Here is a 22,591-nt window from a genome sequence, read left to right as displayed (position 1 = left end):
GACTTGCTTCTGCCAGAAAGCTTAGGAAAAATGTTATATCAAGCACTGATTTATTTTTTTATTAGATTGATGTTTTACACTGTACTCAACAATAGTTTACTTATCTCATCTGAGCATTTTTGCATCTTCGTTTTGTAGGTTCTGGTTATGATACATAGGAAATCCTTGTGTTTCATAGCCAGGGTCTCTATTTCGGGGGAACGAGAGCATTGTTTGTATTCGACATAATTGTGCAATCTGGTGTAATGTCACATAACGTTTGCTCTGTGGTCTTCCCACACAAGGGAAGCCAAATTTTACACGCAATTAAGACCAATTAAGATGTTCACATTAAATGACCAAGCTTGGAAAGTTGTACTGCTGACAGTTCTAACTGAATGACTTCATCTAGCAGCTATAAGTTATCATGTTTGCTCGGTTCTTCAAAATGTCCAAATTTTCCATAAAAGTGTTCCATGTTGAGAGTCTATTTATAGTCTGTGTTGTTGGGTTACCTGAATATGACTGAGGTACTAGATAAGACACCTATGTATTTATAGCCCGACAACTGATGATGTATCTCGCAGGAATTCCCAAGTCACGTGAAAATGAGAATGGGTTACTTAATCACGTCTGATTTTTGCCAGGTATGAGTGTGGCTCTGTACTGCTTGGTATGTTTAGTGCATCATCTGATCAATTGACCCACATAAGTGGGGCTAGGTCCAAGATTGCTTTGAAGTTATGTTTGGCCAAATTTTGTTTTAACCTAGTATGGCCCCCAAACCAACATCAGAGGACGCTCTATTTAAAAACCTAATGCAATGACCTGCCCTTGTCAAATATGTTAGAGCTGGCAGAACAGCGAGTCATTTTGAGCATCACCAAGGAATCTCAGGGACTGCATGACCAGTGAAATAAGTGATCAACGTTGTGCTTGCGATACAATCCACAAGACAGACGAAAAGATAACGAACATAAGCGTCTTCAAATTCAGACTGTGGGATGTATTTGATGGGTATGGAGAGCGCTCTGTTTGGGGCCATCCTTCACCGAAAAGAGCAATCTCGGAGAAGGTGGCCTTTATGGGCAATGAGCTTTGAGTCTGGCAGGCTTCTAAGGAATAAATTAAGGCTGCCAAAATTGTAGCGCACATAATTGTGGAGGTCAGTACTTTAACTGGAGGACACATGATAAGTGTTTGAGGTATGGGGTGGCAGAAGTCTGGCACTACTCCAGGAAAAGTAAATATATAAATGTACGATGCAGTGGCATCAAAATATATCAGAGGGAAGTTGGAAATTTTGTAGGACAAGTCTAGAGACAAAGGTGATACAGAGCTCTTTGCTTTTCTAACTGTGACAGGACCATGATGAACTTGGCTTGGTATCAACTGGAAATAACGCTGATTTCACACTTTGTTTACAGCAAAATGGCTGCTGTTGCTTTTAGCTCTGATGCTGCTGAGCCAATCAAACGGAACATTACATCAGAAACATGCCAGTTGCGGAAAGATGAGACATAAGAGAGTTTTATGAGCTTGACAGATGTGAAAGATGGATTAAAACTCATCAGCTGAAAAGGGTGAGAGGTTGTTATTTGAGTGTATTTCGTTAGAGCAACTGTCACTTGTAACCACCCACATGTGGTTAAAAGGCGAAAGAGGGTTCAGGTGATCTAAGCGGAACATCCTAGGGTTATAGAAAAAACTTGCACCTGATTGGTTAAAATTGATAAGATGGTGGCACTTTCAATTTTCTCAGTACACTTGATTTTACTTACTTTGCACTGATATATCAGGCATGCCATATCACAACATTAAAAACGTATGTGTTGTAAACGTCATGTGGGATACTTCATTGATGGATCGTGATGTATACATTTTGTCTAGTGTACTGTTGACTTAGCTTTTAAATACCGCCACTGTCATTTCTGAAAGGACAATATCGCCATCACTTGCATTTGCTAGTGCATGTTTGTGGACAAAATGAGTAAAGATTGTTTTTTTCTTACTTTAGGTTGCACTTCAATTTCCTGATGAGTTGCTGGTAGATTCAGCAAAAGTAGCTGAATATCTGAAAGATGCTACATTGGCAGATGTTTTTATTCTTGGTGACACTTCGTATGGAAGGTACGGTATCCTTTTGTAGAACTTAAAAAGCTTGTTATATTTGTTTGATTCTGACATTTTGATTTATAATAGAAAGGTGTTCTGTTTGAAGTGAAGTTGTGTAGCTGTTGTATTACTAGTACTAAACATTATTTTTATTTGTATGCAATGTTAGCTTTTTATATGAGTGTGGAAAAATCTCTGAGGTGGGAAACAACTGCACTATAGCTCTTAGACTGCAGTAGATGCACATAAGTCAGCACCAGTTGGCTGCACAGGCATGATAGGCTCACTACTTACATTTGACAAAGCCTTATTGTTAAAGCCCTATTGAAGTCTTGCAAAGAAGGCTGAGAAATTTTTTCGCTCCCTTTTTTTTACTAAATGCTATAAACGAAATGAAAGAGGACTGGCAAAATAGCAGTATTTCATTTCTTTTTTTCGTTCATCCTCATACTGAGGCTGGACTTCTTTGTTGACCCTTTGTTTGGGTGTAAATGACATGCTATATGTGTAATACCCTTGTTACAGCTGCTGTGTTGATGAAGTAGCAGCCCAGCACTACAGCTCAGACTCTATCATACACTACGGCCGCTCGTGCCTCAGCCCCACAGACAGACTGCCAGTTTTGTTTGTGTTTGGGAAAGGAAGCATTAATGTACAAGACTGTATACAGAAGATTGCCTCCCTGTTTGCAGATACAAAGCCAAAGCTGATTTTAATGTATGATGTCATCTTTTACCATGCTGCAGGTATGATATTTATAACTTGGGACACACCATTAATGTTGTAGGTTCAAATACAGCTCATGTTGTTAGAAATAAAAAAATTCAACCCTCTAAAAGTAAATTTTTACACATACATGTACTTATGAAAGCTATATGATATTGAGGAATTTAGCTCTTTTTTTGTATTGAAAATACCATTTTTGAATATGTTGTCTAGCTTGATGCATATGTACTGATGGGCTGTCATTGGGCCAGTGAACTCAAGTGATGAAGGTTTTGTGTTCATGCCAGTTGTTTCAGCAGTCACTATTTACCAAAATCTTTGTCAGCTACTTTGGCAGGCTTGGCGGGTGACCGCAGTATTTATAATTACATATGTAGGCAAATATATCATGATGTGATGCTCACCACCAGTCAGATAATTTAAATCTAAAGATTTCATGGAACATTGTACTGCCTCACATTTAATGCTGGAAAAGCACCCTTGGACATACGTGTACATATATAAAGAAGAGATGTTGGTTATGGACGTGGGTACTGTTTTCAATTGTAAGTACAACATGGCTGCAAGTTCAGGGTGCATCTGGGCATATAAGCACCCACATTTTAGCCAGTTCACTCAGAAAAAAGTTCACGGGTTCTGTCAGTTCTCCTGTCTTGTCAGCATCGATATGTGATTTCATGGTAAGCGATTTGTTTTTGGTTACAGTTTTGGCAGTGTTCTTGCCCTTCTCTGCTCAATTCTCAGCCCTACATGCCAGTATTAATTTCTGTGGCAATCGTCGATTGGAATAAATAATATTTTATTCAGCCTTGTTTTCTCTTTTTTTTGAGCATTATACTTTCACTTTTTTCACCATCCGTTTACTATTTTATTATTTTATGCATTTTTTAATTATATTATTTATTTTATTGTTTTTCAGAAAATATTTTGGCAGGGCTTCATGAAAAGTTTGCAGATGTCATTTGCTCAAAGCTTCAAATTCCAGCCGACTATGGGAAGAACTCGACCAAAGAACACAGTGAAAAAGATGGCGACAATGTGGATACGTTGGAAACAATTTGCCGGTGTAGGCGAAAGGTCGACATTCCAAAAGAGAGCCAGTTAGAACAATACGCAGTGTTGTATATAGGCAAAGAAAGCTTGACATTGACCAATTTGTTAATGAATTTCAATCGATGTCAATTTTATACTTATGATCCCGAGGACAGAACTGTTCGAAAAGAGACTGTGAATGTTAATAAGGCGTTAATGAAAAGATATTACATGATAGAGCGAGCAAAAGATGCGAGAATTGTGGGTATAGTTGTTGGAACTTTAGGTGTGACGGATTATCTCCAGGCCTTGAATCGAATGAAGGAACTTTTAAAGAAGGCAGGAAAGAAGACTTACACGTTTGTTGTTGGCAAACTGAATGTGGCCAAATTGGCCAATTTCATGGAGGTTGATGTATTTGTATTACTCGCATGTACAGAGAGTACTCTAATTGATTCGTCGGAGTTTTACAAACCAGTTGTGACACCGATGGAAATGGAGGTGGCCTGTAATACAAATAGAGAATGGACTGGGGAATATTACACGGACTTTAGGCAACTTCTTCCAGGTAAAGTTATCTTCCCCTTATGACTCTTGGAATGACCCAACGTATAGTGATGAAAACTAGCAATCCATCTCGGTCCTGAAAATTTACTATTTAATTTGAATGAAGAAAAAAACCAAAAAAAATTCTCTTATGAATATGAGGTATAAAATCGGCTCTGCACATTTCAGGTGGCTCTGATCATGTGGAAATTCCTGCAGAAATTTCTCAAGAAGACCGATATGATGTTTCCTTGATTACTGGAAATCTGCGTCATCTTGGTGAAGCAGAAAATGAAGAGAATACTTCATCAGCAGTGTTGCCAAGAGAGGAAGCTTTACATGTAGCTGTTTCCAACACAGCAGGTTGGTAAATTTATTTATTTATTGATTTTATTTATTTGTTTATTGATTTCTTAATATTCAGTAATATTTCACGATAGCCATCATCATGGTGGGAGGAAACCATGTGGAGTCCAGGGGAACACACGACCATCTGCAGGTTGCTGGGTTAGTAAATCCACTTGTGTTGATATCTTAAATTAAAACTGAAAGAAGTATTGCCAAAAGAAACCATGTTCTTTGCAGTTTCTTTGCTGTACTGTGATGTGGATTTCCCAGCTCTCACGGCCTGAGGACCTTATTTTTGTCTGGAGACGTCTTGGCAAAATCCAAGAAAATTTCCCAAGAAAAAATGTTATTGTTAGACTACAGAGTAAACTTGGATCACAGTATGAATAGCCTGCTGTATTTTTCAGCTGATTTTCTTTCTGGGAGACAGTGGAAAGGGCTGGAGAGGAAGCTAGGTGAGACCCCTGTCAGCAAGGCTGTGATCGGCCAGAGTGGCATAGCAGCAAGTTATGAAAATGAAACGCCACATTACTCATCATAACAACACCCTATACAATAAAACTGGTGCTAGTCGATTTGTTTTTGTTCTTTGTGTGCAAAAATATATTGGTTTCAATGAAATCAGATACGTGAAGTGACTTTGATAAATGGAAGAATGTAGTTACTGGGTTCGCTCTCGTAGAACTGTGCGACCATCAATGTACATATCATTCCAATGATATTGAATGGTGCAGATTAAATGAATGCGTAAGTTCGACATTTTCTGTAGTGTTGCTAATATGTTTGCCAAACCAAGTGCTGAAATGGAGTTGAAATTATGTATGAAATGACAGTGCATCTGTGCTGTCACAGTATATTTGTATATTCTGTCCCTCTGTGTACCACTTTACTGGTAATAAATTCCTACTTGTGTCATTTAAATCTATTATGGACGAATACGCTTATTGTTGTTATTATTATTACAGTATTTTGCAATACTAATAAATTTGTACTGGTATTTAAAAAATTTATTTTAATGATCAGTTGAACATAGAAACAGTGAAATGAATAAATACAAAGATCATTTAATTTGGTAAAGTTCTCTTAACTGCTGTGATATGTGATATTTTATGTTATTGCAGACCTTAAAATGAAGGGTATGTGTGTATGTTTGCCTGGGTTTTTTTTGGTTCAGTGATATAATGATCAGGAGTCATTTGGTGCAGAGGATAGCAGGGCAATTCCATACAGCCAAAGTGCTGCCACTGCTGGAGTATCATGCCAAAGACATCAGACATGACACCCTATCCAGTCACATTATACTGACACTGGGCCTACCAGTTTTGTTTCCTTGCTCTATCCACTGGCCCCACTAGCACAGTTTGCAGAGCCTCTGCTTCGGGAGCAGTAGATCCAGGGTCAGTACTGGGTCGAGTCACACCTATGACTTTTAAATAGGACGTTACAGCTTCCTCGCTTGGCGTTCAGGGTGAAGGGGATAGTGCAACGACTGGTTGACCCGTACTGGTATAATGGCTCGGGCGGGGTGGCTTACTGGCCTATGTTAAGTCATCTAAGTGAAGCAGCACTAGGTAAAAGAGCTGTGGAAATCTGTCCTGCAACAAGGAGGTACATTACATACACCCTAAGGATTCCTTTGTCGTCATATGACTGAAAAATTAAGTACGACATTAAACCCCAAGCACTCACTTGCTCACTCCCTGCTCTATCCTTTCAGTGATGAGCGTCAAGCCAGGCAGCAAAAAGTACCATTTTTATTTGTCTTTGGTATGACGAGACCAGGCTTTGATCCCAAGGGTTTAAGGCGGATTCTCTCACCATTACATCTTAAAAACGATAGTGAGTAATCTCATTCATTCACCTTGTCTTATGTTAGATGTCCATTTGCACAGTTTCACTTAAACTGCTTATTAAGGTAATTAATATGCATATAATCTCCTGAGCTTATTATATTTTCCTCCTTGGTTGTTGGGTAAGCTATGCACCAACTTTGAGAATTAATGATTAGCCTCAGACCCCTATTAATTTTCCATAAACGACAATGTCAAAGTGTAGTGCTCTAACTCAGTCTCAAACATTCTGTGGCAAAATAAGCTTTGGTGCATACACGGTTCATGCTGTGAGTAGAAAGCAGCAATAAAAATCTTGACAAAGGTTAATCATCAAAATCTGCGTATGTGGGAAGGTCTGCCAGCAACCTGTGGATGGTGCTGGGTTTCCCCCGGGCTCTGCCAGGTTTCCTCCCACCATTATGCTGGCTGCCGTCGTATAAGTGAAATGTTCTTGAATATGGTGTAAAACAACAATCAAAGAAATAAATAAATCAAAATCTGGACCTTTGATGCCTAGCAACCCCAACGGAACGGAACGGAACGGGACGGGACGTCACTCGCAGCCTCATCAGCACCTGTCTCCTTGTGTCCTCTCGCCCAGAGTTTCAAACTTTCATCATTATAACTCCTACCTGCCCAAAGCTTAGAGAGTTTCCATCATTTTGATACCAAGCATGAACCTGTACACCAAAAAAGGCAGGCTGGCAGTGAAAAAAGACTTTATACCCTAAAACACAGAATTACATTAAAAAAATCAGAAGTGCCAGTAAGGTACTGATTCCAGTTGGAGCAGTGGAAGGGATCTTTTCATGATTGAATTTGATCACCCTAAGGTACGCTCAATTGGCCGAGTTTGCTATGTTTCAATGTCAAATGTTTGGTGACGTGTTGGATAATTCAAATAGTAGACTGCAATAAGTTGCCTTGACAGGATATGAAAAAAATTCCTTGTCAAGTTAACTTATGTGTGTTGAATGGTGAATTTACAATATTCCCTGTATGTTGACTGTAGTGTTGACAAAAATGTTGATGATAATTTTAATGAGTGGCTTGAAGGAAACTTGGTCCATAAAGGCAAAGAAAATACGAAGGTGATGAATACTGTTCAGAAAAGTATGTTGATTGACTTTTTGAGAATTTTTGCAACCTATTAATAAAAAAGCATTTGCAACTTTGTATTCTGTGGTGTTTTTTTCTGACCATACTCGGACCAATGACGCCACATTAAGTTTTTGGCACCTCAAACATGCTTGATTTCATCATTCAAAATGCATGTACATATCCATTAATGAATGCATTCGCCAAATGGAGCTTGAAACAAACTACATGTATTGCATGTCAAAAATATGGACACTGATGTATCATGGATCTCCTTTGAGTCACAACAGACCGCTGTAGAGTCTGATGTAAAAAGGATTTTACTTGGCAATATTTCGAAAAGATCAACTCTTTTCCTGGACACTATTTAATGGCCTTTCATCTCCTATATACTTCATTTAGTGTCTTATTTGCCTTCAATTCACTGAAGTATTCGGAGTAAGGGTATGGCGTAAAACACCAATCAAGTAAATAAATCATCAAAATTACCCACATCAAGTATTTCATAAAAACAATCAAATAAATATATTTACTTAAGCATAAATAATAAATTTGGTATTTAATGCCGTTTCTCTACAATTTTTCAGTTATACACCAGCAGTCAACAGGTTTACTGTTGAAGGAAACCAGAATGCCCTAAACAAACCACTGCCTTTTACACGGTACCTAACTAATCTTCAAAGTATTTATTTATGTGATTGGTGTTTTACGCCATACTGAAGTATATTTTACTTATACAACGGCTGCCAGCATTATGGTGGGGGAAAACCAGGCTGAGCTGGAGGGAAACCCATGACCAACCGTAGGTTGCTGCAGACCTTCCCACTTGTACCCAAAGAGGAAATCATCAAAGTAAAAGCCACAGCTGTTTGAGGAGAGATGGATTTGATCCTTTAACTGCATTACTCAAGAAAGATCACCTTATGGGTATTGACTGATCGCTGACTACTCCATCTCCAACTTCATCCAGTGAAGAAGCATGAAGCAGGCTGTGGCCATGTAGGTTGCTTGCCTTTCAATCGCAAGGGCACTCGAGGGTCAGGTTCAAACCTGGTCTTTGACAGATAATTTTCACAATCCCCCCACTCAGTGTTTGTGAAGTCTTCAGGACAAAAAACGGACAACAGTCTGCACATAGTGGTAAAACTGCCACAGTCCCCACCAAAAATCTGGATCAAGCATCCTTTGTTAAATAAAGACGATATTGTTCTCATAATATTTTTGATGGTGTACATCTGTACTGTGCTTACTTATGCTTAAAGAATCAAAGGCATTTTAAAATTGTATTCCAACAGGTTTCATGAGATTGATTTCAAGAGATGCAAACAATGACAATTCCTGATTTTAACAGCAAGACGTGGTTAGCGTGCAAGAGTGCCACAATGACCCAGGAGCCTCGCACACAATGCGGTTGCTCATGCTTGCTTCCTCTTTGATCACACTTCAGCAACCTGCCGATGGTTGTGGGTTTCCCCAGGGCTCTGCCTGGTTTCCTCCCACCATAATGCTGGCTGTCGTCATATAAGTTAAATATTCTTGAGTATGGCATAAAACACCAATCAAATAGATATATAAATAAATAAAAAAGGCAAGAAAAATATATCGCTAACAAGGCATCAGCTAGTTTCAAACTCTTCCTCTTAAGGAGATAAAGGGTTAACAGGCCACAAGAGCCAGTGCCTGCCATTGACACTAAAAATGGTCTGTTTGTGTCAACAAAGATGCAAGCTTCATAAAAGTGCAAATTACTTCTCTACACCCCACAGTTCTCTCAGAATGTTTCAAAATACTGGTTGCAGAGGTGCCAGAAAAGGTTGTAAAATTGAAGTAAACTCAATGGAAATCAGCACAGCATGATTCTTAATTTAGCCATTTATATTTACTGGTAAGCAACAAAAAATATAAATGTTTGAAAATTAATAAATTAAAATAGAGACATACAAAAGTTACATAATAGCGTATATATGTGTATATATATATATTAATAAAATGGCAGTATATCAAGTATCCTGGAGCACCTTAAGTAACTGTTCAGCCCGGTCACAGTTCCAACCTTTCCCACTGAGGGGACCCTTAACAGCATTGATGTAGTCTCTCAAAAGCTTCACTCCAGTGGATTTGGCATCAAAATCTGTTGCGGTGGCACTCTTGGCATAGGTGTGATACCAAAAGCACATCTCGCCACAGTACATGAGAGCAAGCACATGTACATCGCTGAACAGCCCTAAAATGCAAAATAATGATTTTTTTTACTTTGTAAGTTTGGAGAGAGAAGTATACATGTTTGTACTTCACAGCCCCAAAAATGCAAAATATTTGGTTTTCTGACTTAGTAAGTTTGGAGACAGAAGCACATGTACATCACTGAGCAGTCTTAAAAAAATGCAGTCATTTATTTTCTTACTTTGTATTAAAGTTTGAAGAGAGAGTGTAAAGTTAGCAGGATAAGGGCAATGCTCTGTACCAAATAGTATTTTGACAAGGACCAACTGTTTGGTGCAGGACAAAATAACACTTTTTTTAATAATGTGAAAAGGGAGGGTTTGCCATTATGTCCAGAGCCGACCTTACCATTATTTCCAGGCCGGCTGAAGAGGAACAATACTAATACCATTATTCCTTCAGGTATACAGTTTAAGTTAGACCTTCTATGGTTTGTGTTGCTGTCACTTACATGATAGCAGGTTTATGTATTAAGGAAGCTGTCATGGGTAAACCATATCAACTCATCAAGTCAGTGACAAATTGTAACGTAATGCTGCAGCTCAGTCAACGGAAAATATTTTTGTACAAGCTACTTCCTCATTGGTTAAGGATTAGTGGTTTAACCTTTAACCTATGTTCCGAGAATCAATATATGAAAAGGATGACTTCCCTAGTGGTGCACCGCCACACTTGATTACACGATTTCAAGCTGTAGCTTCCTTCATGCACTTCTTACACTAGAGCACAAACGTTTATGTGGGCAGGGGGCCTCTGTGGCTCAGTTGGTTAGCGTGCTAACGCAGCGTAATGGCCCAGGAGTCTCATGCTCATGCTTGCTTCCTCTCTGGCCGTACGTGGGAAGGTCTATCAGCAACCTGCGGATGGTCATGGGTTTCCCCAGGGCTCTGCCCGGTTTCCCCCCACCACAATGTTGGCCGCTGTCGTATAAGTGAAATATTTTCGAGTATGGCATAAAACACCAATGAAATAAATAAATAAATTTATGTGGGCAGAGCATTTGTAATGCACATGGTAGGTAGCTTGGTCAATCCTCTGCCTCCGCATCACATACGGAAATGAGGTCACAAGCCTGACTTTGAGAACTCAACCATTTCTGTGAATGCTAAGCATGTGTTTGTGTCCTGTCATATTGTACCTGTAACACAAAACGTGTATAGTTTGTCTTGTCACTGATCAGTATTTTACCTGATTGCAAGAGCTGCAGAGTTTCTATGTCATTAAACTCAATTTCCTCCCTACTTTCTGTCAGAGGAATTCTAACTTTGAGCATCTCTTGAAGAAATCCAACACCTTTCTGCAAGTTCTGCAAGACAGATAAAATATCTTGTTTATTAATCTGCACTGAAGTACAAATTTCAGGTGAAAAACGTTGCATTTCACAAATTCATTCCCTGATATTGACGAATGTTTGTATGTTCCTGTAAACTATGAAATATTTGTGACATGAAGTACTAATGAATAATCAAATAACAAAAAAAACAACAAAGTGCTTGACCTCAACTTTCGACCATGACTAAGTTAGTGCTCCTTTTCATCCTAGAAATATGTTTGTTTAAAATGTAAGATTGTATCCTACTAGGTTATCCTAGGCATCATACTAAAACATGTATATTGTATATTGTATGCTTGGGGTTTAACGTCATACTTAACAATTTTTTCAGTTACATCACGATGTTGTCCATAAAGAATTGTGAAAGTTGGGAAGAAAATGGAAAATTGGAGACCCGAGTACATAAAGGACTAGAAATCCTGGTTAGAAACTGGTTGCTAAGAGTTACCTCCATGAATTCTGATGACTGTGCACGAGTCTCATCCTTCTCCACGCAGGAACAGTACATGTACAATAGTGCCCCCTTCCTCCACAGGATGCACTCATACAAGTCTGGGGTAAGCACATCAACAAGCTGGCAACATAGTGAACAGAAAACTTTAAAATACAGGAAAATGCCTCGTTGCAAAAATTATTAAGACACAAAGACAAAAACAGACTGATTGCATCATAACCTCACATGTATTATATTTTTCTGTTTATATGATATGGGGTTGCATGCCATACTGAAGAATTTTTCACTTATGTGATGTTGGTTCGTGGTGGTTGGTGGAATGCCCATATAAAACCACTGACTTTTGGCATGTGAAATACAAGTGGCTTGCAACAATCACACGACTTAACAAGTGACGTCCACTGATTATTGTCCAAAAGGCCCAATGTGTAGTGCCTTCAGGAGAATTCATTTATTTGATTGGTGTTTTACGCTGGAATATTTTACTTATATGATGGCGGCCAGCATCATGGTTGGAGGAAACTGGGCGGAACCTAGGGGGAAACCCATGACCGTCCGCACGTTGCTGGTAGGCCTTCCCATGTAGAGAGGAAGCCAGCATGAGCTGGACTTAAACTCACAGCGACCACATTAGTGAGAGGCTCCTGGGTCATTGCACCGTGCTGGCATTCTAACCACCTTGACCAGAAGAATTTACAAATTCCCTGTCCAGGCCGGTTTTGAGCCCATACCTCATGTGTCCCAGAAAATGAAAAGGCAATGGGGTCCGCCAGCCCTGTATAAGGGAAGCAAGTTTTGTAACTGATAAAACAGCAGTGCCCTCCTACCTACATAAATGACAATACCACTGATTTCAATACCATCACCAGTAATCATGAAAAATAAAAGCTGACAGTGTCATTCAAATAGATACAGGGCACTGCTGTTTTATCAGCTACAAGATTTGCTTCCCTTTGTAGAAGGCTGGCGAACACCGTTACCTTTAACCACTTGACCATTCCCCCTTTACATGTATTACATTTGTTTATTTGATATGGAGTTTAACACCAAACTGGTGAGTATTTCACTAACACAACACCACATCATTTTTTCTTGGGTGGCGGAAACCAAAGTGCCCAGCAGAAACCAAAGTGCCCAGCATAAACTCCAGGCCTTTGGAAAATAGCTGACTGACTTCCCAACATATGAAGCACACATTTTTACCGGCCGAGCTTGATGTATGTCGCACAGCTGAGAGGCATATGAGCTTTATGGAAGTTCATGTTAGACCATACGTGTGGCCAGATGAGCCCTATGGTCTGAGTACTGGCATCTGCTTGTTGACACTGATGCCCCAGTAAAGGTGGATAAACTCAGGGATTTCCCGTCCAAGCCTGGGATTGAACCAACACCTTACATGAATATAAAGCTGCAGGATATACGCCCTAACAAGGAATAAGAGAGAGCTGGCAGCTCGACAATTAAGTCATCAGTTACATAGGCAGCCTAGTTGATTTGACATTTCCATCCATGCAGTGACATACAAATCTGTAACCCTCAATCAAATGATTAACTCTTTTATCCACCTCAAACAGAAGAAAGCAAGACAAATACTCAGGCATTTTTGACAAAATCCATATATTGTTTCAGGTTTAAGAAAAGATGCACATCTTTAAGGCATATCCATAAAGCCTAAGGTGTAATGAACACTATAACATTGGTTGTACCTTAGTGGTACCACATGTACAGGAAGTCCACAATCTTATAATTTGAGAAAAATTTTTTCAATACAATCCCAAAATTAAGATATCTACTACTTCAAATCACGTTCAACAAGCCTATTTAGTTTCAGGAAGATGCAGATAAAACTGTTTTACTAACTTATCCAAACATAAAAACTCACTCTTGGGCTAAATGTAATTACATAGAAATTGATTGCTAAAATTGAAATTGAAAACTAAAAAAAATCCAAAAAAATTTAAAAATTAAGACGTACTTCTCCAAAGTATGTCCATTGAGCCTATTAAGTTTCATGATACTTGATACATGCCCTTACTTTGTAACAGCAAGATAAAAATGACTGAATCAATAATTTGTTAGCCTTTTAAGTATTTTTTTTTTTGTTTTTGCACCAAACCATGTGAAGAACATTTTACCTATAGGATGCCATAAGTTTACAAATGAATGACAGAATACAATATAAAGGAACAAAAATTGCTAGGTTCCCGACAAATGGCCTGAATTAAGGTTTTATCCAAGCCATATAGAGCTGAATTCAAAAACACAATTAAGTTGAAGTGTAGTGATGGAAGTACATGTAAATGTGCCTACATATTTTACGTGTAATTGCAACATGCATCTCTGTAGGTGTGTCAGGTCAAATTTTTGACATGGATCATTCATTTTAAAGGATAAATGAAAAGCTTGGATTTTATTCTTAATACATAGTATATAATGTGGCCTACGATATGAAACTACCAAAAAGCATATCTGCTTTCTTGTTAGGACATAAAAAATGGCTTTGAACAACAGTTTTCTCAAGGCCCCAGAAATTAAGCAGCTGAAGAGAGGTGAATGGTGATAGCTGTCAAAACAACTCTGCTCGGGGGAGAGCCCAAATTGAGGGGTGATATGCTGGCCCGGTGTTCCAGGTATGCTTATTGATGACATAGTTTCAGACTATTTTTGTCCACTGACGGAAAACATGCATTGAATAGAGGGATTATTAAGAAATATAAAGTATGCCTCAAAAATAAAAATAAAAAATTGTTACATATCTTTCTTCATGTTCGTTGAAACCATATACTCTTCTTTTTACATAACCTTTTCATGTAATTGTTAAGAAAGGGCCTGGCTGTTAAACACCATTGATTTCTCGTGGGATATCGCAGTTTAACTTGTACGTGTTAAGGTGTATTGCTCTGTATAATCAAATAAGTGTTGACTTTCCTTGTTTCCTGGAGGTTAATTCATTTTTTTAATTTATTTGATTGGTGTTTTAAGCCATACTCAATAATATTTTACTTAAACAACTGTGACCAGCATGATGGTTGGTAGGAAACCAGAAGCCACAACCATCTGCAGGTTACTGTCAAACCTTCCCATGTACATTTGGAGAAGAAAACCTTGAGGTTTAATGCTTCTTTCAACATTATTTTGGTCATGTCACAAAAGTGTATCCAAGTAGCAGGTCAGTCTGGATGCCCAAACACTGATGCTAAAATAACAATGCCACCAAAAGCACCTGCAAATACATCATCATTCTTTACCCATGGTAATTTGACACCCATAGCCAATACTATTTGCATACATGCATTTGTACATCTTGTCACATCAAAAACATTCAGTAAATGTTAAAGAAGTTGGATAAAATCTCACATTTTGACTAGGGGTCAATTCAGTTGCCAGCTTTATGACATTGTCGAATTGATCTGGAAATAAAATAAAATATATATGCTAGTTAATAACAAACAGCTGAAGCAATTGTAAATCCCTACAGCTCAGGATAATCAAGGGGCATAACTCAGCATTAAAACTCCTGCAATCACGGGATCGATTTATTATAAAGTAATGATGATAATGACATGTTTAGAATAATTTGTTTATAACCTGAAAAAGTGTCTGATTAATGAACTTGCCAATACCCTGGATAACTTTTCATGAAAACTTACCAAAGACTTTCCTAATTCTTTCATCAGAGGAAGACTGAGAGAATTCTTCTTCAACCAGCAGATTTTCATCAACATAGGTAAAATCAAGACTTGCCTGTGAAGAAACAGAAAATAATGTCATAGTAAAGGTAAGTAATAGAATGAAAGTAGAACTGTTAACCTAAAACTAACCAACTTTTATGTGAATCTAATACAAGTTCATTTCTAATTTCTATTGATTTTATTAACGCTATGAGTACCTGCACAGCTGAAAAAACATACATGTAGGAGCGCAAATCCAATGCAATTTTTGCTACTGTTTTGGAACAGCCCAAATAACTAGAGAATAAAGTTAACTTTAAGAAAGTCACGCTTTTTATAGGAACAGATCTATATTTCAATATACATTTGTGCCATCATCAACTCAGGTTGAGTGGTTTGGAGGGTTTTCCACAATCTTTTGACTTTCTTTGCAGATACCTTTATTCTCTATTACCAGTAGAAGAAATTAATCAGTGGTTCCAAATTACTACCCTTCACAAAATATCAACCTAAAATACATACACGTTACCATTCAAAATCAGAAATAAAGTTGATAAAATTTATAACGTGGGTTCCTTTATAATTTTTTAAACTTCAGAATCAAATGATCATTTTAACATAGTAAACAGGTACAAGCCTGATATTTACAGAATATAATATGAGCTATATTTGTAAATACAGAAAATTTGATTTGATTAGCAATTCTACCCCGCTGACGATTGCTGGCAGCGTGCAAATATACATTAATCAGAGATGAACCTCAAATGTTTCACACAATAATATTGTCATGCCCTTTACTTGTGCTACTGAAAGGATCTGGACTTCTCTACTTGTTAGATTTGCTCTGATGATTTACGTAAAGGTAAAATATCAGCATTTCCTGACATTCCAAACTGAGATCAGAGGTATGCTATCATATTAAATGTATAGTTAATTTTCACATTCCTACATCACACAACAACACAACACATTAGCTATTCTATATTTTATTAATATATGTACATGGAGTAGGTCACTTCCCTTTTCCAGGAATTACCTCCCTTCATAGAGGGTGAATGAGTGAGTGTTTAGGGTTTAACGTCGTACAATTTTTCTGTCATATGATGATGAAGAAATCCTTAGTGTCTGTAATGTGCCTCCTTGTTGCAGGACGGATTTCCACTGCTCTTTTATCTAGTGCTGCTTCACTGAGATGACTTATCGAAGGCAAGTAAGCTGCCCTGCCCGAGCCATAGTACTGATATGAGGCAACCAGTTGTTGCACTATCCCCTTCATGCTGAACACCAATCCAGGAAGCCACAACCTCCTCTTTTAAGGTCTAGGTGTGACCTGACCAAGGATTGACCCGGGATCTACATGTACCTCCCCCGAAGTGGACACTATACCAACTGAGCCATCAGGGCCGGTACCTTCACTGACGGTATCTGTCTTTTATTTAAGTACTAAAGGATATGGAACTATGCAAAATATTTTTGTTTATTTTGTCAGTTTCCCAATGCACAGAAACAAACGACAATGATTAAAAAGTAATTAACCTTATACGAAATTAGTCACGGATTAGTCATAGGCGGATTAGTCACAGTTAATCCCAGTGGTTAATTCAATTCCCTCTCACTGGTGCTACCAAATACTAGCAGCAATGGATAATTGAACTGATACTCATCGTTAGGGGAGGTAAATCCTTGAAAAAGTGAAGTAACACGTGCATTTTGCAAATAGCTCATTAGGGATTACACTGTTGGAAACTATGAGCTATCCATACCCTGGATCCATACATCTACAAATGTACACATTATAGTTAATTACCTGGGCATATCCTTGTAAGCAGTCTGTGAGGGTTACAGTGTCTTTGCTGTTTATTTGCTGAAGAAGCTTTTGACAGGCAACTTTAGAAGAAATCAGAAGCTCATTTCCTGTAAAAAAGAATCATATGTTCATTACTTATACTAGCTTTGATGAGGACTGTCTATTAGTTATTAAATCATTCGGCTTTTTGATTTTTGAATGAATGAATGCTTGTGGTTTTATGTCATAGTGGACAATTTTTCAGTTACATGATGACAAAGAGCCATTAGGTGTGTGTATATATAATGAGTTTCCTTGTGGCCAGGCGAGTCCATGTCGCCAAAGTGCTCCAGCCACTGAAGTATCTTGCCGAAGACACCAAACATGATACCCCACCTGGTCACATCATACTGACACCTGGCAGACTAGACCGCTTTCCTGGCTCTAACCTCTCAGTGCTGAGCGCCAAGTGAGGCACCAACACGTACCATTCTTAAACTCTTTAATATGACCCAACCCGGGTTTGATTCCAGGTCTCGATCAAATTTTTGACATCCTGTCTTTTAACTGGGGTTACAAGGTTACACGAACTATTTAATGTCAGACACCCTGATTTATGCTTAAATCTATGACCTTGATGGTCTTTAATACATGATAGCTGTTTCAGTGACAGAGGGCTGGCAGACAAGCCTACACCAGATCCAAACTATTTGCATGCATCAAAACTTACCCAATGTCTTGGTGATACTGAAGTCTTTTTATGACTTGAGTCTTTTAACACTGAATGCTTACTGCTTAACACCACACTGGCAATATTTCAGCCAGACCCCAGCGAGAATCTCATAAGAAGCATCAAACAAGATAAGGTCTTTGTTTTAAGTAATTTGATTATGTACAGTGTGACCTATTAATGGACAACAAGGAGGACTGGATAACACTTTACATGCAGTTTGGTTAAAATCTACACATCATTTTGTTGTCTATAACTGTCCAGCATAACATCTGAAGCACATACATGAACATAAAATACCTGTGGACGATAGTACTTGTAGATACAAATATACATAGCTTTTTACTGGTACTTGAACATCAATATATATAATCCTTTTCTTTTGGCTGTCACAAAGTTTCTATACACTGAAAGCATCATTGCGTGTCGTCATATGAGTCAGGACTTATTTACTGTTCTCTGTGACACCAAACTGACAAAGTTGAAGCGTCGCGTCAGCATACCATTTTTCTCTTCTGTATTTCTTTCTTTTTTCTTTTTTTGGTCTCTCTCTCTCCTTTTTTCAAATATATATATATTTTCTCTTTCCTGTTACCTTTATCAGTTTGTAGCAACACTGAGCATTTTTCCTCCAAAGTTTTTAAGGCTTCTGCTACGATGTCTAACGCACACGAAGCCATTTTGACAGCTTTCAGATGGTTTAAGTGCTATCACATGGTTGAACAGGAAGACATCCTTTGTGCAGACGCCTACATCTGACCAGACACAAGATCTGATCTCCTTTAGTGACCTTTGCAGCCAAAATTTCTTTCGTTGATGTTGCACCGATGCCTGGTTGTGTGCAGAACGTGGCCAGTCTATTAGCCACACTCCATACAGGGTAAGTTAAACTCCAAGCAGGGCAAGCTATTATCTCTGCCTGACTAGACGGATTCATACGCGCACTTTCTGGACATTAATATGAATTTTTGTATCTTGAAAGTGCACTTAATGGCATTTTGTTTGTGTGGTAGTAAAACTATCTTACGAAAAAAGGCTGCATGCCATTCCAGGAACATTGTGCAAATGTTTTCTTGTTGTATCAAAGGTCAAACTCAGTCAAGTGTGGCAGAGATCAAAGGGCTGCAGATATGAGTATGAGATGTGATCACGTGACAAAGAGGAAGTAAAAATAAACATGTTCCCGCTGTAGTAAGGGGGCAGTAATCAGTAATAGGAATTCATTGGAGATACAGGGAACATCAGAGGAAGGTAGTTTGGTTGAAAAAGTGGCATGAGCTAATCAGTTCTTAGAATTTTGCGTATGATGAAGCAAGTTAAATGTGGAAATCGTGAGGTTAAAAGTTTGTGACGGTGGACGTCAGGCACGGACTCTCCATCCCGGCAATGCCAATGAACTCAATCAGTGAATGCAAAAGATCAAAGAAACTGAAATTCATATAAATAGGCTGATCACCTCTGCACTGTCCTTTTAGCACCATTTTCCATCTAACCTCTACAGAGATATAAGGGCAAGACAATCAAGATGTCGGTGAGTATATATTTGCATTGTGGAATATACGGTATAGGTAGTTAAAAACTTAGTTTAAATCCTTTTTGAAAAGTTCTTATATGTTCTGTTATTTAATAATACGCACTTTACAGTCCACCACATCAGTCTCATTCAGCTGTGTGTGTTACTGAACTTACTGAAAAATTTATTTTTAAACCAATGATGCCAGTAGGACCAAAATCAAAATTATATAAATTTGATATCAATAGGCCCAAAACCAAAACTATATTTGGTAGATGTAGGCTTACAGCCTATGATGAACCAGGATGGGAAGAAAAACATGATGAGAGGTTACAGAGGCAGCTATGAATGCCTATTGCAGAAAAACTATCCCATAAATCGCCTAATTTCCCAATAGCCTGAGCTGCTTGAGACACTACTAATGTACAGCTCACAGCATCGGTGCAAGTTATACTTTCACACTGGGAATTTGACAAAAAATAACAGCTTGAATGCTTCCTGATGTTTGGTATGCCCAGATTCCATATGCCATTCGAACTGAGGATGTGTCAAAGCCAGCCTTTGTGAACCATCTTTTAATCTTAATCCAGACATTTAGGCATTAATATGCCAAATATTAGAACATGTTTAAGTTTGTGAAATTCTCCTCGGGGAGTTAGGTTGCACCTATGCAACCTAAGAGATTCTTAAAGGCTCTGTCAGTACATGCCAAATTTGTGTCATTAGGGCCTACCTTCAGATTGTGGGAATTGGCTGCCTGGGAAAGCCTGCCGTATCATAGATGTACACACATGTGATTTTCAAGAAGTATAGGTATATGATACTGGAGTTGCATTTTATTCAGTTTCAGATTGTGTACAAGTGTAAAAGCTAGTTCAAATGTATACCAGTAAAGTATTCTAATTAAGACCATGCACATCCTGGCACTTCACTTGCCAGGGGCTGTGACTACCAGACATTGAGGTGAAAGATATAAACATTGGAAGGTATTGGGAAGTGAACAACTATGGGTGATATTCTGAAAGTTTTTGCTGAGTGGATAATAACCTTAAATTGTAGTATGTTATTTAACAAAATAATCTGTATAGCATATGTAAATTTGAACGTCAACAAATGCTTGTCAGCTGAGTTATGCATTAATCTCCATGTTAATTAGACAGTGTTTTCATCGCTGTGTTTGCACAAGCAAGGCATGCAGGCACAAGTAAAATGGCAAACTTCCCTTTCTATGGATGTGCACTCGGAATTTGTCAAGACAACTATTGGTTTGATCTCAATGATCAGCGTATAGACCCTATATTGTTATTTTTTTATGAGTGTAAAAAGAACATATTTTGAAGAAGTTCACCTAACTGTACACAAATCAGAGATATTTAAGAACACCAAACCAAATCGTTATTGTGTAATTCAGGTTGCCGAAATTCTGGCTGAACCAGACTAGTTAGGTGTCATTAAAAAATGCATGTGTTCAGCTTGTCATTTTAAATTTGCAAAAACATCCAGTAAGAGTAAATGTGTGACATATACTTAAATGATATGTTGTGCTGTGTAGTCCCTAGCTTTTTGAATGTGGTACATGTCAATTACATTTTTAACTTCTTACACTGTCCTTACCTGTCAAAACCTATTAGTGACTACCCTAAATTCGCCACAAATTCGACCACATACACAGGACATGTTTTGATGTATTAGAAAATTTTGTTTCATCTGATCAGGTTATTCTATTTATTAATTCCTGTGAAATCTATATGTACCCCTATCTAAACAATACAGTTTAGTCTTCAAAATCTTTGAGTTATGTTTTCAACTTGCATCTAAAGTTAGCCTTTACATGTCAAATTTGTTGAGGATTTAGGGTATAAGTGCATTGATATGCATTGAAGTATATGCATATTTTTGCATGCTAACATTAATTCTGACAGACGAACATAAGCTAGGCTAGAGTACATACTCGTATGTGATAAATCGCTGTCTACATGTATGTTACTGCTTGTGTAGCAATGAGGTTCATATCAGTTAGATAAAAGCAAAAAGAGGATGTGCATTTTTACTTGTATTCATTTGTATTGTGGAATGTGGATGTACCATGCTATTAAGATGCGTTACTGATGACCAGATTATTATCTAAGCCTTTGGTGAACGTTTTTTTTGCTAGAGGCCTTCAGAATAATGGGTGGCCTAATTTAACATGATTATTAAAATAAGGGATAAGTAAGAATTGTTAAGGGCAGATTATTAAAAGCGACCTGTTTCTTCTCTTCAACCTCATGATGAAAAGTTAGTTATTAGGGTGTACAGCCCTGTCCTTCAGTGCATTACTGTTGCATGTAAATATTTTAAGTGTGCATGTAGGTGTGTATGTACATGTATTTATGCTTGCTTCTTCATGTCATACTTAACAATTTTTCACTCATATGAAGACAAAGTCTTTAGCTGTGTGTCAATATACTTGGTCGCCTTGTGGCAAGGTGAGTCAATGCAGCCAGAGTGCTGCTGCCAATGAAGTACCTTAGTGACGACGCCAGACATGACACTCCACTCATTCACATTATACTGACACGCCTCCCAATCACATTATACAGACACCCCACCGGTTCACATTATACTGACACACCACCTGTTCACATTATACTGACACCCTGCCTAGTTATATTGTACTGACACCCCAGTTATACTGACACCCCATCCAGGATGTTTTTTATGAGGCCTAAGCAAAATCAGACACTATGAGGCTTACACAAAATCAGCCAGTGGCCAGAAGAAACTAAAATATTTTGTTCTCAGATCAGAAATCTGCTGAAAAATGGTGAATTTCACTGATGTACTAAATGCAAATGAACTGAAATAAATTTTGAGATGTTCATACTTTATTGATGACACCAAACTGTGACACTAAAATTTTCAGAAAAGATAGTGTCTGTTTATGATGATCCATAATCATTCATTCAAAATGTTAGGAACCTATTTTCAGGAGTTTACGTTGGTTGAAGACCACTTCACATTAGCAGCTTGTAGATTACCAAACTTGGTTCATCAAAATTTGTAAGTGCTCCAACAGCGGTATGGTGGGAAAAAAAGGCAGAGCCAGAAGTAAACCCCTTGGCCATCGACAGGCTATTGTAAGACCTTCTGAAGTACCACCAAGTACGATCAGAGAGGAAGTCAGCTTGAGCTGGACTTGAACTCATAACGGCCACATTGATGA

General features: G+C 38.1%; 3 protein-coding genes across 3 annotated transcripts in view; 2 read left to right on the top strand and 1 right to left on the bottom strand.

The window, feature by feature from the left end:
* The first annotated feature begins 998 nt into the window (after window positions 1-998).
* LOC135470851 (2-(3-amino-3-carboxypropyl)histidine synthase subunit 2-like) lies at window positions 999-6,083 on the top strand. Its single transcript, XM_064749898.1, has 7 exons — window positions 999-1,054; window positions 1,505-1,562; window positions 1,997-2,109; window positions 2,620-2,840; window positions 3,740-4,420; window positions 4,588-4,761; window positions 5,154-6,083. Exons 1-7 carry the CDS (start codon window positions 999-1,001, stop codon window positions 5,285-5,287), a joined length of 1,437 nt encoding a protein of 478 aa, XP_064605968.1. The 3' UTR covers window positions 5,288-6,083.
* A 1,972-nt stretch (window positions 6,084-8,055) lies between these two features.
* On the bottom strand, window positions 8,056-18,756 carry LOC135470327 (RAB7A-interacting MON1-CCZ1 complex subunit 1-like). Its single transcript, XM_064749192.1, has 7 exons — window positions 18,469-18,756; window positions 17,165-17,271; window positions 15,337-15,430; window positions 15,044-15,096; window positions 11,681-11,806; window positions 11,088-11,205; window positions 8,056-9,900 (listed from the first exon to the last, which is right to left on the bottom strand). The coding sequence occupies exons 1-7, from the start codon at window positions 18,551-18,553 to the stop codon at window positions 9,677-9,679; spliced, it is 807 nt and encodes a 268-aa protein (XP_064605262.1). The 5' UTR covers window positions 18,554-18,756; the 3' UTR covers window positions 8,056-9,676.
* Window positions 18,757-19,064: 308 nt separating this feature from the next.
* Window positions 19,065-22,591, top strand: part of LOC135469941 (FYN-binding protein 1-like) — a 44,563-nt gene continuing 41,036 nt past the window's right edge. The window contains exon 1 of the mRNA XM_064748595.1: window positions 19,065-19,404. Coding sequence (XP_064604665.1) covers window positions 19,399-19,404 — 6 coding nt within the window. The 5' untranslated portion in view covers window positions 19,065-19,398. The remainder of the gene's footprint in view (window positions 19,405-22,591) is intronic.

Source organism: Liolophura sinensis, chromosome 7 (assembly GCF_032854445.1).
Source record: "Liolophura sinensis isolate JHLJ2023 chromosome 7, CUHK_Ljap_v2, whole genome shotgun sequence".
NCBI classification, from domain to species: Eukaryota; Metazoa; Mollusca; class Polyplacophora; order Chitonida; family Chitonidae; genus Liolophura; species Liolophura sinensis.
The sequence above is the reverse complement of the archived record's forward strand: the minus strand, read 5'-3'. Positions and strand labels throughout refer to the sequence as shown.

Coding starts and splice junctions, on each gene's coding strand:
- LOC135470851 (XM_064749898.1), top strand. CDS start 999: ATGGAGAGCGCTCTGTTTGGGGCCATCCTTCACCGAAAAGAGCAATCT. Junction 2,110..2,619: donor GGTGACACTTCGTATGGAAG/GTACGGTATCCT, acceptor CCCTTGTTACAG/CTGCTGTGTTGATGAAGTAG. Junction 4,421..4,587: donor CTTTAGGCAACTTCTTCCAG/GTAAAGTTATCT, acceptor TGCACATTTCAG/GTGGCTCTGATCATGTGGAA.
- LOC135470327 (XM_064749192.1), bottom strand. CDS start 18,553: ATGGCTTCGTGTGCGTTAGACATCGTAGCAGAAGCCTTAAAAACTTTG. Junction 15,097..15,336: donor AAGAATTAGGAAAGTCTTTG/GTAAGTTTTCAT, acceptor TTTTATTTCCAG/ATCAATTCGACAATGTCATA. Junction 11,206..11,680: donor AGTCATCAGAATTCATGGAG/GTAACTCTTAGC, acceptor TCTGTCTTGCAG/AACTTGCAGAAAGGTGTTGG.